At 50.6% G+C, this 19,429-nt stretch overlaps 4 protein-coding genes across 7 annotated transcripts; 2 read left to right on the forward strand and 2 right to left on the reverse strand.

Moving 5' to 3' along the window:
- The first annotated feature begins 49 nt into the window (after nucleotides 1-49).
- trak2 (trafficking protein, kinesin binding 2) lies at nucleotides 50-10,030 on the forward strand. Of its 3 annotated transcripts, XM_084004699.1 has the most exons (17): nucleotides 55-184; nucleotides 1,851-2,046; nucleotides 2,499-2,684; nucleotides 4,051-4,110; nucleotides 4,696-4,772; nucleotides 4,853-4,969; nucleotides 5,057-5,278; nucleotides 5,359-5,437; nucleotides 5,533-5,663; nucleotides 5,810-5,884; nucleotides 5,970-6,107; nucleotides 6,201-6,280; nucleotides 6,363-6,503; nucleotides 6,571-6,860; nucleotides 6,941-7,393; nucleotides 7,484-7,583; nucleotides 7,677-10,030. In XM_084004699.1, the coding sequence occupies exons 2-17, from the start codon at nucleotides 1,992-1,994 to the stop codon at nucleotides 8,446-8,448; spliced, it is 2,976 nt and encodes a 991-aa protein (XP_083860825.1). In that variant the 5' UTR covers nucleotides 55-184; nucleotides 1,851-1,991; the 3' UTR covers nucleotides 8,449-10,030. The 3 variants fall into 3 exon arrangements, with proteins under 3 accessions (XP_083860827.1, XP_083860825.1, XP_083860826.1); XM_084004701.1 differs by lacking the exon at nucleotides 4,051-4,110 and having other exon boundaries at nucleotides 50-184; nucleotides 7,677-10,029; XM_084004700.1 differs by lacking the exons at nucleotides 55-184; nucleotides 1,851-2,046; nucleotides 2,499-2,684 and adding an exon at nucleotides 2,809-2,954.
- On the reverse strand, nucleotides 9,167-14,434 carry trim25l (tripartite motif containing 25, like). The gene is made up of 14 exons (XM_084004702.1): nucleotides 13,259-14,434; nucleotides 12,874-12,969; nucleotides 12,557-12,790; nucleotides 12,313-12,472; nucleotides 12,207-12,239; nucleotides 12,091-12,126; nucleotides 11,924-12,010; nucleotides 11,728-11,844; nucleotides 11,467-11,637; nucleotides 11,269-11,376; nucleotides 11,150-11,185; nucleotides 10,995-11,063; nucleotides 10,829-10,894; nucleotides 9,167-10,684 (listed from the first exon to the last, which is right to left on the reverse strand). Exons 1-14 carry the CDS (start codon nucleotides 13,892-13,894, stop codon nucleotides 10,110-10,112), a joined length of 2,424 nt encoding a protein of 807 aa, XP_083860828.1. The 5' UTR covers nucleotides 13,895-14,434; the 3' UTR covers nucleotides 9,167-10,109.
- A 682-nt stretch (nucleotides 14,435-15,116) lies between these two features.
- nudt15 (nudix (nucleoside diphosphate linked moiety X)-type motif 15) lies at nucleotides 15,117-16,443 on the forward strand. Of its 2 annotated transcripts, none has more exons than XM_084004466.1 (3): nucleotides 15,117-15,352; nucleotides 15,901-16,093; nucleotides 16,168-16,443. In XM_084004466.1, exons 1-3 carry the CDS (start codon nucleotides 15,200-15,202, stop codon nucleotides 16,293-16,295), a joined length of 474 nt encoding a protein of 157 aa, XP_083860592.1. In that variant the 5' UTR covers nucleotides 15,117-15,199; the 3' UTR covers nucleotides 16,296-16,443. The 2 variants fall into 2 exon arrangements, with proteins under 2 accessions (XP_083860592.1, XP_083860591.1); XM_084004465.1 differs by having other exon boundaries at nucleotides 15,119-15,348; nucleotides 15,897-16,093.
- Nucleotides 16,444-16,607: 164 nt separating this feature from the next.
- LOC311009981 (carboxypeptidase O-like) lies at nucleotides 16,608-19,325 on the reverse strand. The gene is made up of 9 exons (XM_084004464.1): nucleotides 19,154-19,325; nucleotides 18,249-18,288; nucleotides 18,079-18,180; nucleotides 17,896-18,000; nucleotides 17,701-17,817; nucleotides 17,532-17,625; nucleotides 17,237-17,439; nucleotides 17,012-17,096; nucleotides 16,608-16,938 (listed from the first exon to the last, which is right to left on the reverse strand). The coding sequence occupies exons 1-9, from the start codon at nucleotides 19,219-19,221 to the stop codon at nucleotides 16,670-16,672; spliced, it is 1,083 nt and encodes a 360-aa protein (XP_083860590.1). The 5' UTR covers nucleotides 19,222-19,325; the 3' UTR covers nucleotides 16,608-16,669.
- Nucleotides 19,326-19,429: the final 104 nt, after the last annotated feature.

Raw genomic sequence — 19,429 nt, forward strand, 5'->3', positions numbered from 1 at the left:
TTGTCGCGTGATAAAAAACGTCATCGAGGCTACTGTCGCGCGCTGATGACTCACGCGGTGGTTGTTTCGCTGTCCTCCTCCCTTCCGCTCCATTGTTTCGGGTTTCGGGTTGTGGTGAGGGGACTGAAATACACCGCGTTGTAACAGGGGGATGGCCGATGCTGTGTAATAACACATATATAAGGTAGGTTTTTTATGATACTCAAACATATTTTAATTCCCGCAGCAGTCTGTGACGTTTAACGTTGCCTCGCGCGAGGGATGCTGCCAGTTTGCGCTCGTGATGGTAACCTTAAGCTGTCATCATCGGCCAGCATCCGTAACGTGTGAAACGTTACGTTATTCACTTAATAAACGGAACCGTAGATTACATTCAAGAATGGTTTTAATTAGTATGTATCCACTAATGTGTAGGCGTAACTGACGTAACGGTGACGTTACATGTTAGCTAAACATACGTTTATTGGTTAGCTAACATGCTAACTATATTAAATAACATGAGTGGCTCGTGTTTTTAAAATACAAAGACATTTTATACATATATATGACTAATAAACGTGAACTAATTGTTTGCAAAGTGTCGTTACACAAGAGTGTATGTTAATACAACAATAATAAACTTAAAATAAATTATATTTTTCGTGTTTGAGGCACCGACAAAGCACAAAACAATTTCTGTCATTTTAAAATATTATAATTGTTTTATTCGTTTATTTAAGTCATGCCGAAAAGAAGAGCAGCTCATATGGATAGGGGTTTTAGAGTTATACATTTTTCAAATAGAGTTTTGGTTAATTGCATTAAACAGTACAGTATGAGTTGGATGAGGAGTCTCCGTTGAAGATCCAGTCAGATGTTTCCGGTCGCATGCTGCCTTCAGTGTCCTATTTCTTTCAAAGCGAACCCTTGAGGTTCTGTCTGGTTTGTCAGGTCGAAGATGGGCTGAGGGCAGATGCTGACATTTCTACTGCTGCCGTCACTCTGGATGAGAGCCTCAGCTGAAAGGGATTAGACATGAAGCCTGTAAAATGCTGAAGTAAGCAGGCAGTCCCCCTCTGGGACAGCTGTGACCGACTGCTGTTGTGTGTAGACCGCTAAGTTACTTACAGGGCTGCTATCTTGCGGCCGTGCTTCCATCTTCCACCTTTTTATAAAGTGGATTCGCCTGCCACCGCCATTAAGTGGTGGTTTCCAGGTTGCGGTCTGGATTTTCTCCAGCGCTTTCGAAGCAGAGGGAATTGTGTGTGTAGTAGTATTTTTGTTTAACATTCGGCACATGAGGATAAAGAGGGCCCCGGGGTTAGAAGAGCGTCTCTCGCTATTTAATTCCCCGGCTGTATCCCAAACACAAAGCTGTCTGGCCGTGACGGTGTTACTCATCAGATGACTCACAGGCGCTCGGTCCAGATCGGCCATGGCATTTTAAATCGGGGGGGAAGAAGCAGCTTGACAGATGTTGCTCTCATAATCATGGACATAGTGTATAGAAGATAGCCTAGCCTTTATGAGACTCTTATAATTGCAATACCAGTGTCATGAATGGGGCAGCACAGGATATCTGCCAGGACTGTAGCATTAATCTCCTTTATGGATCAGCTTCAGTGTTATGTAAGCAGAGGATGGATGCTTCCAAAGCACTCGTCTTTCCAAATATTAGAAATTGTGTCACTAAATATGTTTCCTTCTCCAGTGGGAGCTCATCCCTTTAAGATAGCGCATCCCCTTTCCCTCCAGAGATATGCAACAGGATGTGGGAGGCTCCTCCCTCATTCCTTTTAAACCACGTGGCGCATAGAAGGAAGTGGGAAATATGCATCTTTGCCAGTCTGAAGTCTATCTTCTCTCCTCAGGTAAAGGTGCGCGTGGGCACCCACCCATCTGTGCCGGGGCAGGATGTGATGTCACAGTGAGAGCGGCTCACCATTTCTGCCCAGTTTTGTGTTTGCGAGCCGGGGACTCCCCTCTCCCCCGCCCCGCTCCAAGGACGGGACATGTTTGAGGTGAAACCCCGGGCGGTGGAGAAGAAAGAGTCGAGCACCGAGACAGGTACGGCGTCAATTAGTGTCGACACGGCAAAATCAGGGAGCGTGGCAACTGTAGGCCCTGCAAATGTCATGGGCTCCATGCTATAGTTAGCCCCATCTGTCCCTGTAAACCACATATTTGCTCAAGCGGGAGGTCATTGGCTTGTATAGTGTCAAGAAAACACACACACACACACCTTGATTTTAAAAATGGCACTAAAACACACTGGAATTCTACTTTTTATGGTGTCATAGATGACGCAACTTTAGTGAAGTTAACATCTCATATCTCATAATCTTAAATTAGGTGATCATAAATCATTAGGTCTCCCTACATAAAAAATAAAACAGTCCATTCATTTTCAATACTGCCATATACCCTGTTTTTTATCTGGGCAGCTTAATGCTAAAGGGTCGTGTTTGATATTTTACAGAGGGGGAGATCTGTTATTCTATCTGTCCTCTCGCCCACAGATGAGGGTCTGGGCAGCAGCCGCAAGGGTTATGGCTCGCTGGGCTCCGGTTCGGCCGACTCCGGCTCCGTCTACCTGTCGGACAGCCAGGACTGGGCGGTCTCCCCGAGCTGCTCCCCGGACGAGGTCCACGGCCAGCACAGTGCCATCTCCCCCGTGCTGGCCGAGGAGACCTTCCGCTACATGAGTACGTGTGTGCTTTCTTTTGATTGGTTCAGCCCGTGAGCAGATGGCGTCTCAGTCACGTGGATGTTATTCTGCGTTATTATGTGGAGCGGCTCTGGCTCACACAGAGTTAAGTGTGGTTCAAAGCCAGGGCCGGAGTCACGGGACAGAGTGATGAGGAGCGGGGGAGGGGGGGGTGTGATAGAGGATGAAGACGGGAGACAGACGAGTCGGACCATGCCGGTTTTAAACATCCACAATGAGGAGGTTTACGATGGCATCGCGGTGGAAGGTGAGCGCGGGCGTTATAGTGCGGTGATCCTTAAGTGTGTGACCGACAGAAGCAGAAGTGTCTCCGGTTACGTCTGCAAGGTCAGGAAAGTGTGTGTGTGTGTGTGTGTGACGGACAGGAAGTGGGCAGTATGAATGCGGTTTCCATTCAAACAAATATGTGGGAGTTAACAGTTGGATGGACTTCCTGTCTGAAATTAAAAGCATGAATTTGATCTGATATGTTGGGATGTTTTTGTATACATGGTGCGTTCAAGTGCACGTGCGGAGAGCTCAAATTCCTCCTCGCTCCACTTCTGTGGTTCAAATCAAATGCAGCCTATTAATAGAAGAGGCGTGCTAATGTTGAAGTGCCTCCCGGGGTGTGAGATCTGTGGAAGAGCTACTTTAAAGCCATCGTTTGTCTTGTTGGACCTGCAGCTGGTTGAGTTGGTTTATTAGGGGTGGACCGAGCACCAATCAGAGTTTTTAATCCAGTCACGTAGTAACTAATGCACCGGCAGGACCAGGAAATCATATCGGTTTATTGTGTTCCAGAGTTCACACACTGTGTGACTGCATTCAGAGATACGATGTAGATCATGATCAAATCGGACTGGGACATTATTTATACGGCAGGTAAAAGTGTGTGTGTGTGTGTGTGTGTGTGTGGCATCAAATGTCCACTGATAGATTATATGCATTGTGATGATGCTGTCGGGCAGCAGAGGTTATTTTTACCCGTCGCTTGTCGTCCCGATCCCGGAGGTCACAGGTCTCAGATTACTGGACGACGCCTGCCTTCGAGCGCTGCTCGTTGGCTTGACTTCCTGCTTGTTTCACCAGAGGAGCGACAGTGGGGGAGTCTGTAGAAGACGATGTTCCAATGATTAGAGTTGACTTTTCTTTAAACAGGTGGAAGGGGGAGCGGCGCGGCGCCGGTGGTGACACCCACTCAGGTGCTAAAAGTGCAACTAATTGATGTAGATCCTCAACAAACTAATGTTTCTTAATGAAGTTTCAGCCTCAGCTTCCTTTCCTCCTGTCCCTTCCTCTTCCAAAACAAGATGCTGAACTTCCCCCTCCTCTTCTTTTCTGTCTCCTGTCTCCCACTATAGCGTATCTTGCTTTGGAGCCCTCTTCTTATTCCCACCCCGGCTCTCAGAGCCTCTCCAAAGGTATCTCTCTCTTTCTTTCTTTCCGCCTGTTCTGCTCCGCGACTCATTTAGACGACAGCAGACGAGAGATGGGCGTAGCATTGGTCTGCTGTCGGTAGCTCTGTAGAGAGTGTGTGTCTCTATGTGTGTGTGTAGTGCTGTCGTTCAGACCACTCGCAACCACGTCACCATGCTGTGGAGCCATTTCACCAAAACGGCATCAGCAGTGTTGCACTGATTTTAGCCACGCCAGCTCCTGATTGGCTGCTAAAGAGTTTGAGGAAGTTGCTTGTGGTCCGAGCTCTGCATGGGACGATATGGACATTTTCATTCCATGATTATCCCGGCCAGAATAGTTATTATTATCTGGATAATCATAGACACTTAAATTACTGGAATCACTTTAAACTGAGTTAAGAATCAACGTTTACTTATGTTTTTTTTAAATAATAAGATGATCATAATGTTTCCCTGCATAAATAAAGGACAAATAAATATATATTTGATTAAATCAGGCTCTATTTTTTTATTTTAAGAGTATTTGCGATTATCTTGATAATTCAACACGATCAACTTTCAATGTTTTTAAAGTGTTGTTTCTGCCAGTCCTCAGCGGTGACCGCGTGGAGCAGATGACCAAGACGTACAATGACATCGAAGTGGTCTCCCACCTTTTGGCCGAGGTGGGTGTCGCCTCACGTCTTAGCGATTCATTGGTTTGCATCTCATTGGCTGACGGCTGCTCTGTGCTCTCATTGGACAGCGGGACAGGGACTTGGAGCTGGCGGCTCGGATCGGCCAGTCCCTCCTGCAGAGGAACCACCTGCTGCAGGAACGCAACGAGGCCGTGGAGGAGCAGCTGGCTCAGGCCCTGGATCAGGTAAACCCAGATTTCAAACTTTCAGGTTTGTTGATTTGATAAAAAAAGAGCATCTTTAAAAATTCTCCACACACCTCCGTTGCACAGGTCCACCAGGTGCAGCATGAGCTCAGCAAGAAGGACGAGCTGCTGCGGATGGTGGCCAGCGCCTCGGAGGAGAGCGAGACGGACTCCAGCGCGTCCACGCCGCTGCGGCAGCCTCGGCCACCGGGGGGAGCCACAACCGCCGCCGCCACACTCAGCCAGCTGGAGTCTCTGCAGGGCAAGCTGCAGGACCTGGAGGAGGAGAACCTGACGCTGCGGTCTCAGGTACGAGCTGCGACACGGAGGAAGCTTTGAACATTTTGAGGAGGATTACTTGCTGATGGGAGTTCTTGCCTCCACTCCAGGCGTGTCAACTGAAGAGCGACACCATCACCTACGAGGAGAAGGAGCAGCAGCTCGTGAGCGACTGCGTGAAGGAGCTCCGTGAGTGGGACGCACACCGAGAAGACGCCTCCTCGTGTCCAGAGCGCTGACCTTTAACCCCCGGGCCTGTGTGTGTGTGTGTGTGTTGGTTGCAGGCGAGTCCAACAGCCAGATGTTGTCTCTGACGGACGAGCTGTCTCAGAAGAACGAGGAGCTCGTCCGACACCAGGAGGAAATCGCTCAGCTGCTCACCCAGATCGTAGAGCTGCAACACAGGGTGAAGGAGGTGAGGAGAGGACTTATGTATATCATTATTGTATATTATGATTCTCTATGTCTGTATTAACCTTAATGGTCTAGACGCGGGACTTGACTCCGGACCTACTGGTGACTTGCAAAGCAATAAGCTGCTGTTTCTGTGTTTGTGCTCAGCTGGCTCTGGAGAAAGAGGAGCTGAGGATCCACCTGCAGGCGTCTAAGGAAGCCCAGAGGCAACTCACAGCAGAGGTACACTCATTTAGATGGTGGTTAAAACCGTTTTTAATGCATCTTTTCATTAGTAATTATGTGTGTGTGTGTGTGTGTGCTACAGCTGGACGAGTTGGCGGACAGGAACGCCGAGTGTGTGGACATGCTCCATGAATCCCAGGAGGAGATCAAGGAGCTCCGCAGTAAAACCTCCCTCTCTGCTGGGACGCGACGGCACCTTTCCTACAGCCTCTACCCCATGGTGAGAGATCAGTCCAGCAGATGTGCATCCACTGGTTTATTTCCCAATGCATGAGCTAAACAATGAAAGGAAACCTTTGGTGTGTGAGTCCAGGACTCTCTGGCGGCGGAGATCGAGGGCACCATGAGGAGGGAGCTGAGTGTCGAGGAGGAGACGGCCAGTCAGGACCAAAGGTCAGACACCCAAAAAACCCCACTCGCCTCTTGTTCAGCATCTCATCCTCGTCTCTGACCTCTGACCTCTCCTCCCCTGCAGAGTCACCCAGAAGCGAGTCTTCCAAACGGTCCGCTCCATCAACGCCTCGGCGTCGCGGCCCTCTTCGGCCACGCCCCCTATCCCCGGCTCCGGGCAGAGCTCTCTAGTGATGACTGCGCAGCCCTTCCAGTCCACCAGGGGGTACGTCGCCAGCATTCCTGCTCACTAAATCTAACTCCTGTCATGTTTAAAGTGCGTGTTCTTTCAGGGAGGAGGTCCCGATCGGCCAGCCTGGCTGCCCGGGAGGAAACGACCTGACCAGAGCCCTCCACCGGCTGTCGCTGCGACGACAGAACTTCCTGTGCGAGCGCCAGTTCTTCAAGGCAGAGCGCGACAGGAAGCTGCAGGCGGCGGAGGGGGATGCGGAGGGCAGCGGCTGCAGCACGCCCACGGGCAGCGTCCAGTCCTCCTTCTCCAACCTGTCGGAGCTCTCCTTCGGCTCCTGCATCTTCAAGACCTTCCTGCCCGAGAAGCTGCAGATCGTCAAGCCCATGGAAGGTAACGTGGATGATCGTCACACGCAACAAGCTGCTTCCTTTTTTTTTACTCATCTAACTGTAACTCCTCCCCCCCGTCAGGCTCGCTGACGCTCCATCACTGGCAGCAGCTGGCCCAACCGCACCTGGCCACCATCCTGGACCCCCACCCCGGAGTCGTGACCAAAGGTTTCTGCCCGCTGGCTCAGGACGCCGTCTACCACCTGTCCGACATGGAGGAGGACGAGGAGGAGGAGAACGGAGGCGTCCTGGAGAAGGGGGCGGCCGAGGAGGAGGAGGATGAGGAGGAAGGCGGGATCACCTTCAAGGTGCGCTTTTCATCCACGCCGGAGGAGAGGAGGGAGCGGAAGCATCCGGTGTCGCCTCTCCCCGTCTCGCCTTTATGCGCCGGCCTGCCGCCATCTCCCGGGACGCCCGCCGCTTCCATCTCAGTGAAATCCAGCCCGCCATCTCAGTCCATTCCAGGAAGCTGTACAACAGTGGTCCAATCAAGTCAGATGTGCATCTCCACAACAACAACATCATCATCTTCTGGTAAACACTGAAGTATTAAATTAAAAAATGTACAATAGACTGTATTTCTATGGGGAGTTGGAAGATAATACCTGATTTGCTGTGTTCTAGTCCAAAATCCAGGGAAGTGTCAGAGCTCCACCTTCTCCACCTACACCTTCACCACCTGCAGCATCCTGCACCCCAGTGACATCACACAGGTCACCTCAAGGTAAGTCCTCTCCAAAGATAAATGCAGATATTATGCAGCGATGAATGACGGGAGGACCTGAGAATGAGAGGTTTTGGTGGTTTTGTTTTCCAGTTCCCAGTCGTCCCTCATGGCCCACACACCCAGCTCCATGAGGACGGGGCCCAGCACCCCCTTGACTCCTTGCCGACTGAGTCTAGGAGACGCCTTCCCCCCTCGACGCCCCCCTGTGCCCACCAGGGGCTTGGCCAAGCTGGTCCTGGAGAGGGGCATTTCAGCACAAGTCTCCACTGACACCCCCCCTCCATCCCCAAAACCCACCCCCCGGCAACCCCTCTTCTGCCTCCTCCCGAGCACACCCCCTAACTCCCCCTCCCACTCCCCCGCCCCCTCCCCGGTGCCCCCGGAGTCTCACCAGCACCCGGCTGACAATTTCCTGGCTTCGCGGCCGGCGGAGCTCTTCCTCCAGGACGTTTACGGCTTGAACCTGGGGCGCGCCCCACACCCCAGCCTACCCAGCCCTTCCCAGGGAACCCCCACCCGCGTCCCGTCCCCAAAGTCAGGCCGAGCCAGGCCCGACCTCGGCCTGGTGGAGAGGCTCCGGCGGCTCGGCTTCACTAAGGTGCTCCACGGCGAGTCTGAGGCGCCGCGACAGGATTCTACTTTTGTGTCGGCGAGCGGAGGAAGCCTATTGGACGGCCTGAGGCGCAACCAGAGCCTCCCGGCCATGATCGGCGCCCGAGCGGGGAGGTCTGCCGCTAACCCGACACCCCCTCCTCACCCCACCTCCCTGGCCCTCCCCCCACCACCATGGGGGAACCCCAAAGAGCGGCGCCAGCATCTCGCCTCCGTCTCCCACGTCCCGTCGAGTTCAACCAAACGCTGAGGGGAAGAAGAACCCCTCCTCTACACCTCCATCCTCTTCTTCCTCTCCGCCTTTAGAGAGAGGAGTCAGGGCATCTGGTGGGCAGAACTACCCTCCTTTTGACTTCATTTTAAAGCACAAATTGAACTAAACTGACTGTTTTTAGCTACACCGCAGTGTCTATGTGTGCCAGATTCCTTCTCAGCTGTCGTTCGACGCAAGGGTTCGGATGCTCAGGTCGAGGTAGAGGAGGGATGGAAAGCTAGCACGGAAGTGGACGAAGGTTTGTGGATGTAGATGAGGGAAGATGACGGTGTAAAAAGGAAGAAAGAAAGTGTTTATTTATGTCAGAAGGGAAAGTGAGTGAAGGGTGAAGAGAGAACGACTGAGCATCCGGCCTTGCTGTTCTAAGGGCTTGTTCTGTAGTGGGTCAGAAAAGCTTTAGTGTGTATTATAAACCCATTATACAGCTTACGCTTTAAAGTCATCTCCAAATATAAAGAGAAGGGATTCAAACGTGCTTCTAATACTTGATTTTTAAGTGCTAGGGCTAATCTTGTAGTCACACGCCAGTGCTAACGATTTTACAGTAGTCCGATGTCATGTGACCGTCCATGGGCCGCGCCCCCATTTCCCGCCTAAGCGTCTGCATGACACGCCAGAGGCGAGCAGCTCCCAGCATGCACCTGTCGACAGACGGGTGGGGCCAGGCTGAAGGCGAGGAGAAACGGGTCTTGCCTTTTTTTTTTTTTTTTTTGCATTCGGTGTTTTTAATGGGTCTGAGGCCTTAAGTAGAAAGCCAGCACAGTTCTGTTTGTATATATATGAGTTGCACTCGGTGGGGGGTGAAGCTGAGGATCACTGCTTCCTCGTGTCGGACCTGTGAAACATTCAGGTGTTAAAAAGGAGGAAACACATCACAGATTTCGGTTTAAACTCTCACGTATGTGGTTCAGACACTGGCCAGCAGGTGGGAGTATTCCTGTAGAAAAGCACATGAAATCCTCCTAATTATGACTACTTTATATTAGATAATATCACAGCAAGGAAGCGTTGAGCATCGTGCTTGACCCCAGTGACCCTTCAGTGCTGTTGTCCCTGACAACCCGACCAGACATCCCGCTCAACTACTGCACTTTTTTTGTTATTTAACCTTTGCTTTAGTGACACCACTATATGACGCATACAGATTCTAACATATTAAAGAGAAGACTTAGCATAACGTGTGCCTGTTGTAATGTCGGCTAACATTTTGATTTTAATATATGTAGCAGTGTTTGTTTGTTTTCGAGGCCCACAGAAGGGAATCCAAATGAAGCCAAACTTTTATTTTTCATGTAATGGAATACACATGTATATGTGATGCATTTTGTGCTGATTAGCTGTTAATATGTTGAACAAAGGAAGCTTCTGTTTCATGTTTTGTATGTTGGAGAGAAGAGGAAAGGAGGGCACATCCGGATGGTTCATGTCTTTAGATTTGTTGTCATATCCACCGTTTCCCAGGAAACCAGGAGGTCTCTTCTTCTCTCCCTTGTAAGATCAAGATCCAATCATGGCTATTATTCAGATTGCCTCTTTTTTTAAATAAACCTATGGAAACAAAGCCTCACCCGCTCCTTTACTACTCATACTCATGCAGTCAATGGCGTGTTTTGCTGTATTCCCCCCCGCCTGCACCCTCACATGGGACAGATCTTGATGCTGTCCGAGCTGGAGCTGAACTGTCCGAGGGCGAAGTCCAGCCCCACCCCGACGCCGCAGCCCACCCCGAAGGCGGCGTACAGCGGCTGGGTGAAGTTGGCGCGGAAGGTGTGCAGGTGCGTCATGACGTCCGCCACGCTGTAGAAGGACAGCGTCCCCGCCGACAGGTCCAAGTAGACGCCCAGGCGGGGGGAGTAGGTCACCGGGATCTCCTTCTTCTCGTTGTCGTGCATGGCCGAGCAGCAGCTGTCCGACAGCTCCAGGGTCCAGGACTGGGCGTTGTAGCCGAGGCCCGTGCGGGCGTCGGCGCCCTTCCTGCTCAACGCCCCGTAGGCCACGCCCACGGAGGAGCCCCGCCCTCGCCACTCCACCTCCCAGTAGCACTGCTGGGCGTACAGCGGGCTCCCGCACATCACCTGGGTCCAGCCGTCGAAGCGCTGGGGAGCGTCGGGGTAGGGCTGCGCCGCCACCTGCAGGGTGGCTTTAGTGTTGCCTTCGGAGAGGGTCAGCCGCCGGTGGGCCGTGTTGGGGTCAAGGGTCAAGGTCACGGAGTCTACGGGGGGTTTAATAAACAATTATTCACGTAGTCTGGAATGATCCAAAGCTTCATGCCGACTTTAATTTAAATTTTTAAGGCAAATCTGTTCCCATCATAAGTCCTATAAGTGATTTGTTTGATGTTACTTTGGAAACTCACACTGGATGAACTCCTCTCTGGTCCTCGGCTCCGGGGCCCGGATGCTGTCCAGGTTGATTTCTCTCACTGGAAAAGCAGACAATGTGTTAAACGGTGATTTTTCACACACTTTGCATGCATCGTTTTCATTCTTGTCTCAAAGTGCGAATACGATAACGTGACTCACGTGCAGGGAAAGCAGGCATGTGATTCATGGCGTCAGGTGTGGGCAAGTCCAAGAAGAGACCGGGGTTAACTGTCCAACAGGAAACACAGTGAGTATCTACGTACACTTTTACAGATGACGTGATGATTTGACACATAAAAAGGCTGCCGTCTTACTTTCTGTTGGTGTTTCAGACACGGCAGCCATCGCCCCTGTTGAGCACACAAGTCACACTTTAAAGCATGCTATAAAACTGTTAAGATGCTACAGAATGGGAGATGGAGTCTGATCTTACAGGGGTTTCCTCCCAGTGTGTCGTTGCTAACCGGGGTTGCCGCGGTGGTGCCGCGGCGATGGGAGCGGAAGAGGCTGCTGATGGAAGACATCCGACTGAAAGCTGATCCTGAACCAGGAAGAGGAAAGAAATTGTGTGGAACTCATGTGTGAGCTTTTATGAAAACTTTTGTTTTTTGTCAAAAGGTTGGTGTTGTACCTCCACTTGATGCCGGAGCCGGGGGCGGGGCCAGGGTGGCTGGGATCGGGGTCGCAGCAGGGACAGCCTGGCTCTGACTGAACCTGCTCTCTCTGCGGCTGGGAGTGGGACTTGGAGCAGGACTTGGTCTGGGACTGGGACTGGGTCTGGGACTGGGTCTGCTCTCCCTCACTGTTTGGAGGTGACATGGTAGATCCAGGTCAATATACATAATGTGCAAATGTGCTGTTTTTTTATTAAATAAAGAAGATGTCATCCCACCTGACTCTCGCTCCTCTATCCTCGGCGGTCTGTCCCGGACTCTGGGGGAGCTTGCGGGTCCTGGGTCCACACGGGGTGCGTCTCTGCTCCTCACGTCTTGGCTTCTGATGCCGACACCTGAGGGACGACGCGTGAGTTGTGTTAAACAAGCGTGAAAACGTGCTTTTCGGCGTTGTCGCGTGAGAGTTTATTTTACCGACTCCTCGTCTGTCTGCGCTGCGTGATCCCACTGAGGTGCTGGCTGGAGGGGCTGGAGAACGGCTGCGAGAACCCAGACCAAACACTGTGGAAACATGGGAAACGTGTTTTAGAAGAACTTTCAGGAGACCTCGAACGTATTCAAGTTCAAACATCCAAACTCACATTTAAGAATCCCTCCTTTCGGTCCGCCCCGGTTGGCTGGAGAAGACAAGAGGAGGTTCAGCGCCATCGCTTTTGTTGCGTTCAAGGTGAAAATAAAAATATGTTTTGACACTTACCGTCTCCCAAGGTGAACAGGGTCGTGTCCCCGACTGGAAGAGAAGAGACGAGAAGATGAAGACGGAGAAAAAGACGCTCAAAAACGGGACGAGACTCGTCACAGACCTTGTTTAGTGATCTTGCCCAGCTCCTGGTTGCACAGGTCCTCCACTCGGTCCCGGAGGTCCAGGATGGCGTCCCGTATGGGCTCGAAGGAAGCTTCTGGGTTGACCACCACGGTGGGGAGGTCCCCGGACTCCAGGGGGCTGCACAGGGACTCGTAGGTCTGAGGGAACACATGAGGAGTCACATCACCAAACAAGTCGAGGATGAAGCTGAAGAAGGATCTTTCAAGTGTTCAAGCCGATACCTCCAGGTAGTGGATGTTGTCCTCACAGCTGACCAGGTCCTTCATCTCCGCCTCCCTCGTCTTCAGCTCCTTGATCTCCGCCTCCAGGCTGTCGACCACCTCCTGAGCCTGGCCCATCTTCTCCATGCCGGTCTGATCCAGCACCTCCTCCAGCAGCTCCTGCAGACGCTCCACCGAGCGCTGCAGCTCCGTCAGCACCTGCTCCGTGTCGCCGTGGACCCGGTCTGCAGAACGCTGGTGGAGGGGATGAAGAGGACGCCGTCTCAGTACGCTAGAATACCCATGTGTGAAACAAACGTGGCTCCGCCCAAACCCACCTTCATCCCCTCCATCATCTTCTTCATGTCCTTCAGCTCCTGCTCTCGCTCCTTCAGCCGCTGCCGATTCTGCGTCTGCATCTCCGACACGGCTTTCTGCGGGAGACAACGCACGGGAGGGGAGGAGGCAGCCGTCACGCGGGGAGCCGGCGGACAGGAATGCCGTTAGGAATGTCATCGGCCCGGCGAGACGACGACACCCTCACGCACACAGAAAACCATCACACACAACAATGGTGACTGGATGAATGAAACACCCTAGATACAGCTGCTTATGTGCTACTTAAGTTGGTTAAGAACCCATGGTTCCTTAAAGGAAAATACACTTCATATTTCATTGATTTGACATTATTCCTATGTCTGGCCGATGGAGACATCCCTGTACCTGCTTCTCGGAGCGCTCGGCCTTGGTGGACACACACTCGTGGCCTTTGTGCTGGTTGCTGGTGCACAGCCAGCAGACGAACATCTTGCACTGGCGGCAGAAGAACTCCTGCAGGTACTTGTGCTGGGTGCAGATCTTCTCGGCCATGTTGGCCGTGGGCGCGATCAGCTCGTGCTGCTTCAGGCTCTTCTTGGTGCGGTGGGGCTTCAGGTGGTCCTCGCAGAACGAGCTCATGCACACCAGGCAGCTCTTGACCGCCGCCCGCTGCTCGCCTTTGCACAGGTCGCACGCCGCCGCCATGGAGGAGAGCTTGGCTTTGGACCTGGACGTGGAGGAGGAGGCGGCGACGCCGCGGGCGCTGCGCATGGACTCACGCACATCGGCTGTGCGGGCCCCTTTGCGGAGCTGCTCCACGGCCTCAGCCAGCATGGTGTTCCTGGACAGGGAGGGCTTGGGGCAGAAGGTCTGGCGGCATTGGGGGCAGCTGTAGATCCCTTTGGGGTCATCCTTGCTCCAGTAGTCCTTGATGCAGGCCATGCAGTAGCTGTGCCCACAGGGGATGGTGACCGGATCGTTTGGGAGATCCAGACACACGGGGCAGTTAAACTGCTCCTCGGTCCACAGTTTAGCACTCATCCTGGCAGTGTAGAGGTTCGCCCGGACTGACGGGAGGAAACGGCGTCTCTCGGGTGAGAGCAGGGAGAGGTGAGGGGGGCGGGGCCAGAGCTGCCAGGCAGGTCTAGCTGGGGAAACGGGTGTCGGTGGCAAACTGCTGAATGCCAGGAGTAAAGGTGTGAATGGACTGATCCTTCAATCATTTCCCTACGGTGGTGGAGTCAGTATTAAGACGAGAAAATATACCAATACCAGCCTTTAAAACACTACTGGAGTAAAAGTACAGATACATAGATGTACTCCAAATATCCTGATGTGACTTTGATTTGTGAAATACTGGCTAATCAGATCTCTGTGGGTCTTTACTGCTGATGAGTGTGTGTGTGTGTGTGTGTGTGTGTGTGTGTGGTTTCGATCTCTGCATTCTTGTCTTTTTAGTTATATGATGTTCAAGTTTTGGTTTAGCTTAAAACATAGTCGTAAATAGAGTCCTATTTGGAAAATCAATTATGAGGATTGTTTCCTCTTCCTCCTATCATTTCTAATAAAAGCCTTTCCAGCTTCTATCAAAGCTAAGTGAACTAAAAGCAGTGATCAAAACTGACTCATCCCAAACAAGAATATACCCTAAGCACAACTTGTCACTAGGCACTGTTCTTTTAGCAGATACACCTAGTGCTTATAGTATAACTATTGTCCATTACATAAAGAAATGATGTGTAGTGGTTATTATGACATCACCCCAGTTCTGAAGTCTTAACACAGACTTCCTGTAAATAAAATAATATTTCAAAAATACTTTTGTTGGTTTGTCATCTCTGGTACGTTATGAAACCTTACACGGCCGTTTTTAAATTGGATTTAATTGTCCTTTTATCCTTTTGTTTTATGTTTTATGTGCAGTGCTTTGAATTGCCTTGTTGCTGATATAATGACATAAAAACTAATTAAATAAACTAACAAAAATAAACTCATTCATTGAATGAATGCTGCTGCACAATCTGTATCCAAGAGTGTTGAACTGTTAAGAGTGCACCTATATATCAACAAATTAAAAATAACCGCATATTTAGAACAATTGAGATGATAATGTGTGCTACATATTGTACTTATATGCCGTTATATTGTCGACAGAGCCAAGTTTGATGTATGAACTATGAATGTACCAAAGGTAAGACAACAAGATTGGGTCAGGTCTACAAAAACTATGTGAAAGCGAAGACGGAAGTACTTAACAGCGAAACCTCTCGTACACCTCGGTGTAGCACTACCGAGTCTGTTTAGCTAACTTTCTTTCATTCATGAGTCGTTTTTAAGTTTCAAGAGATGTCACATAAAACCGTCCAACGTCCGGGAGTTGGGGTCGGGGTGCTGGTAACACACTCAGCCCACCCAGGCTGCGTTCTCCTGGGAAAACGGAGAAGCGCAATGGGCAAAGGGACGTACCAGCTCCCCGGCGGCCACTTGGAGTTCGGGTATGTAACCTAGGTAGCAAACAGGTAGCGGCTAGCAAACAGGTAGCGGCTAGCAAACAGGTAGCGGCTAGCTAACCGAGAGCGGCTAGCTAACAGAGAGCGGCGAGCTAACAGGTAGCCGCTAGCTAACAGATACCAAACCCCATTCATAAATCTGACACTGCTTAGCAGCGTATGTGATGCAAAGCCATTCATAAATGTGCTACACTGGCCTCATTCATAACTTGACATTACATTACAATATAGTACAAATATCTTGTTCAGTTATCATTATGCCGAATTATTATCCCAAAGTGTTCAGGGAATGTTAAGACATGTTTTGAAATTGCATTGTAACAAGTGCTTGTCATATAAAGTGTGTGCAGACACTAATTTGCAATATTTTAAATGCAGTTTGGTTGAAAAGGAAGTCAGAGATGACAGACTGTCATCTCAAAGTAAAGGACCAGCTAGTTGAGGGGAGGAAGGACAGAAGTCTAATAATAAATATGTTCCTTAATGTACTGATGCCTTTAAGTGGAGGTGACGCCCATTTCTGTCACTGAAAGAGAGACGTGGGAGGAGTGCGCTCACAGGGAGGTGTTGGAGGAAGCCGGGGTGCGCTTGGTGAACGTCTGCTTCGCCTCAGTGGTGAACTCCATCCGCCTGGAGGAGCAGTACCACTACGTCACCATCATCATGCAAGGAGAAGTGGACAGGAAGCAGTCAGGGGAGCCGGAGAACCTGGAGCCCGAGAAGAACGAGGGTAAGAGGAGGTTTCTAAATGGGGAAAGAACCCACCTGAGCTGCTGATGATGCGTGTGGTTCTCTCCCTCCCAGGTTGGACGTGGACGAGGTGGGGAGAGTTTCCCCCAGAGGAGCAGCTCTTCCTGCCGCTGGCCGGTCTGAGACAACAAGGCTTCCAGCCGTTCAGGAACACAGCAGCACGAACTGAAACACAGCTTTGAAACCAGAAACATACCTCTTGTTTGTTGCTTTTTTCTGTTATAATACACACTGTTACGTTTGCCAATATCAACATTTCTTATTACAAAAGTTGTACAAGGAATTCATGACATACAGATCACATTCATGATGGTTTTTAAGCTAATTATGCAACAAATAAAATGCAAAATTCACACATCAACATTATTACTCTGGTGCTGAATGTTATATATATTTTATTAAATGATCAGATCATTCAAGGACCCAGACAACAGATTTATAACCAAGGATGCATTAATATTCATCAACAGATACATTTCCATTCTATTATTTGATCATTTATCAACACAGAAACACTGGAACAGAAAGAAGTACAGCTTGGCTCAGTTTGTCCTCCTCACATCAGGGTGCTGCCGGTGACACCCACTGCTAACAGCACGCTCCACAGGGTGGCAGCAGCCGCGCATGCAGCAGCACCATTAAAGGCCTTCTTGTGGGCGTAGGTGATGATGTGCAGGGCTCCGTTGTAGGCCTCCTCGCAGGCCGGCCGGATCTGATCCTCGGGAAGCTCAAAGCCGAACGTCCCCTTGTCTCTCAGCTCGAAGGTGAAGGCGAGGGGGATCTCCTGCAGCCGAGCCCAGTCTTTGGATGAACCAGAAAAGGCGTCTGTGGGAAGAGGGTCAAGTCTTACTAGTCCATCCCCAGAGCGAGGCTGACCAGCACTGATGGGAGGACTTACACAACACGTCCGGTGAGGTTCCTACAGTGTAGTTCATCCCGTGGACCCTCCGAATGGCGTCCGCTGCACCCAAACCCACCTCCATCTGAGGAACCACACATCAGCTTTGAGGGCTGTATTAAATCCCAAATCTACCCTATTTAATCCTGTTTTGTGTGGTATGATGTCAAATATGGTTTTATCGTGAGATATATGCTGCACCGCTGTGTGTGTGGATGTAAATACCAGCTCGTCGTAGTTGGAGGCGGTGTAGTTGGGGTTTCCGTAGGGAACCAGGAGCATCTGGCCGTAGGAGTGGATGGTGAGGAAACACAGGAAGTCCTCCTTCCGGGTTCCTACAAAGTAAGTAACGGCCTGGGCCTCGGGCTCCGACGCAGGTTTTGTCCCGCGGTAGATGTCCGAGCAGCAGTTAGTGGACGACCCGATTGCTGTGAGAGCAGCCGAAGAATATGGAATAATCTGAGTCAAATGTAGCAGCAACACATGGTTTGAGGACTTAAGGCGCTGAAACAACACTTACTCCCCCAGGTGGCGTTGAAGTTACGGTTGAGATCGGTGCCGAAACAGTCGCAGCCTGCAGGTCCCGGTGACCGGTTCTTCCTCCACAGTCGAGTCTGCAGTCAAAACAATCAGGCCGTTAAATTAGCAGGTCCTTCTATCAACCTAGCAGGAAATAAAAACGTGCTGACCGTGTTGTCCTTCCAGGAGTAGATGTAGCCGTCCACGTTGAGCACGGGGGTGACGTAGAAGTCCACGTTCCTCATCATCTCCTGCATCTCTGGCTCCGTTCTGTACGCCTGCAGGATCTGAGTGGAGATGTTGGAGAACATGACCACGTTGTTTCCAAAATGAAAGCGTAATAAAAGCGTTTGGCGTCCTCTCACCTGTCTGACAAAGTACTGACAGAAGGCCGGGGCGATCCATTCCCTGGCATGAATACCACAATCCATCCAGATAGCCTTCTTTTTCTCTCCAGTATTTTGGCCAATCTGGAGGACAAATTCATACAAACATGCATCAAACATGAAAACCCTCCTCCTGGTGTCCGATTACTTCTGATGACTCACCTTGAGCAAGCTGATGATCCTCTTCTCGTAGGTCTGTCCGTACTCCATTATGGTGACAACATCCGGGTGATCCTTCGCCACCTGAGCCATCCAGCTGATGATCTGGAGAGGGGAACACACACGTTACACACCTGTGTGTGTGTGTGTGTGTGTGTGTGTGGTGATCTCACCTCTGACATGGGATGGTATTTGTAGTAGTCATACTCGGCTCTGTTGCAAACACCAAAAACACCACAGTTGAGAAGCTTGTGAAGACCATATGAATACTTCCTGTCTGGATGATCCCGCCAAAATAATTCACGATATTATCCCTGACGATGGAAATTCCCCAACTTATTAACCTCTGTTTTAACTGGTGGTTCCCTGAATGCAGCTCACCTCTCTACTGTGGCGGCTCCGCCCGCTGACAGCAGCACCACAAGGATCAGTCCCACAGAGCCGAGCATCGTCATCTCCTCAACGCTTCGTTTGTCACTTCACCGCGATCCAAGCTTTTATAGAAGACGTGCAGCAGATAAAGATGCACCTTTGCCTCAGCCATAGAGCACAGGAAGCACTCTCTATTGTTGCGTTGGTTAATGGTTAATCTGAGAGCCTTCGATATATATCCTTCAAAACGAGTTGGTGAGGATATCTTTAATCGATCATCGTCATGTATTCATCAAGCGGATGGTTTAGGAATTCATAAACATAGCTGGAAAAACACACTGGAGCTTCCCCGGCTGGTAACTTTGCATCTTGTCCAGCTCAGTCTGACCTCCGTGTGTCGGTAGACGCCCTCGTCTGACAATAGCATTGTGATCAGCCACACAAAGAATGTGTTTATTATCATGTGAATATGAGAGGGAGAAGATAAGATACGGTGCTTTAAATCAATGATGTGAAAGGAAACAATGAGGCGAGATTTATGAAAAAGAGCAAAGGTCCACCAGCACTGGGTCATAAACGCAGGTTTTGCACGTGTTATTGTGTTTAATAAGAGGAACACAAGTTTTTCTGTATGTACTGATGCCTTTAAGTGGAGGTGACGCCCATTTCTGTCACTGAAAGAGAGACGTGGGAGGAGTGCGCTCACAGGGAGGTGTTGAAGGAAGCCGGGGTGCGCTTGGTGAACGTCTGCTTCGCCTCAGTGGTGAACTCCATCCGCCTGGAGGAGCAGTACCACTACGTCACCATCATCATGCAAGGAGAAGTGGACAGGAAGCAGTCAGGGGAGCCGGAGAACCTGGAGCCCGAGAAGAACGAGGGTAAGAGGAGGTTTCTAAATGGGGAAAGAACCCACCTGAGCTGCTGATGATGCGTGTGGTTCTCTCCCTCCCAGGTTGGACGTGGACGAGGTGGGGAGAGTTTC

Source organism: Eutrigla gurnardus (genome assembly GCF_963514095.1).
Source record: "Eutrigla gurnardus genome assembly, chromosome: 24".
Taxonomy (NCBI): domain Eukaryota; kingdom Metazoa; phylum Chordata; class Actinopteri; order Perciformes; family Triglidae; genus Eutrigla; species Eutrigla gurnardus.

Bases quoted from the DNA above. Each gene is read 5' to 3' on its own strand.
- nudt15 (XM_084004466.1), top strand. From the start codon at position 15,200: ATGTCACATAAAACCGTCCAACGTCCGGGAGTTGGGGTCGGGGTGCTG. The intron at 15,353-15,900 runs GTAACCTAGGTA...ACTGAAAGAGAG, and splicing joins GCCACTTGGAGTTCGGGTAT to ACGTGGGAGGAGTGCGCTCA. The intron at 16,094-16,167 runs GTAAGAGGAGGT...TCTCCCTCCCAG, and splicing joins GGAGCCCGAGAAGAACGAGG to GTTGGACGTGGACGAGGTGG.
- trim25l (XM_084004702.1), bottom strand. From the start codon at position 13,894: ATGAGTGCTAAACTGTGGACCGAGGAGCAGTTTAACTGCCCCGTGTGT. The intron at 12,791-12,873 runs GTGGGTTTGGGC...CCCCTCCACCAG, and splicing joins AGATGATGGAGGGGATGAAG to CGTTCTGCAGACCGGGTCCA. The intron at 12,011-12,090 runs GTGAGTTTGGAT...ATGTTTCCACAG, and splicing joins GAAAGGAGGGATTCTTAAAT to TGTTTGGTCTGGGTTCTCGC.
- LOC311009981 (XM_084004464.1), bottom strand. From the start codon at position 19,221: ATGGAGTTCACCACTGAGGCGAAGCAGACGTTCACCAAGCGCACCCCG. The intron at 17,440-17,531 runs GTAAGTGTTGTT...CTGCTCTCACAG, and splicing joins CTTCAACGCCACCTGGGGGA to CAATCGGGTCGTCCACTAAC. The intron at 16,939-17,011 runs GTAAGTCCTCCC...CTCTTCCCACAG, and splicing joins AACCTCACCGGACGTGTTGT to ACGCCTTTTCTGGTTCATCC.
- trak2 (XM_084004699.1), top strand. From the start codon at position 1,992: ATGTTTGAGGTGAAACCCCGGGCGGTGGAGAAGAAAGAGTCGAGCACC. The intron at 4,773-4,852 runs GTGGGTGTCGCC...CTCATTGGACAG, and splicing joins TCTCCCACCTTTTGGCCGAG to CGGGACAGGGACTTGGAGCT. The intron at 5,885-5,969 runs GTACACTCATTT...TGTGTGCTACAG, and splicing joins AGAGGCAACTCACAGCAGAG to CTGGACGAGTTGGCGGACAG.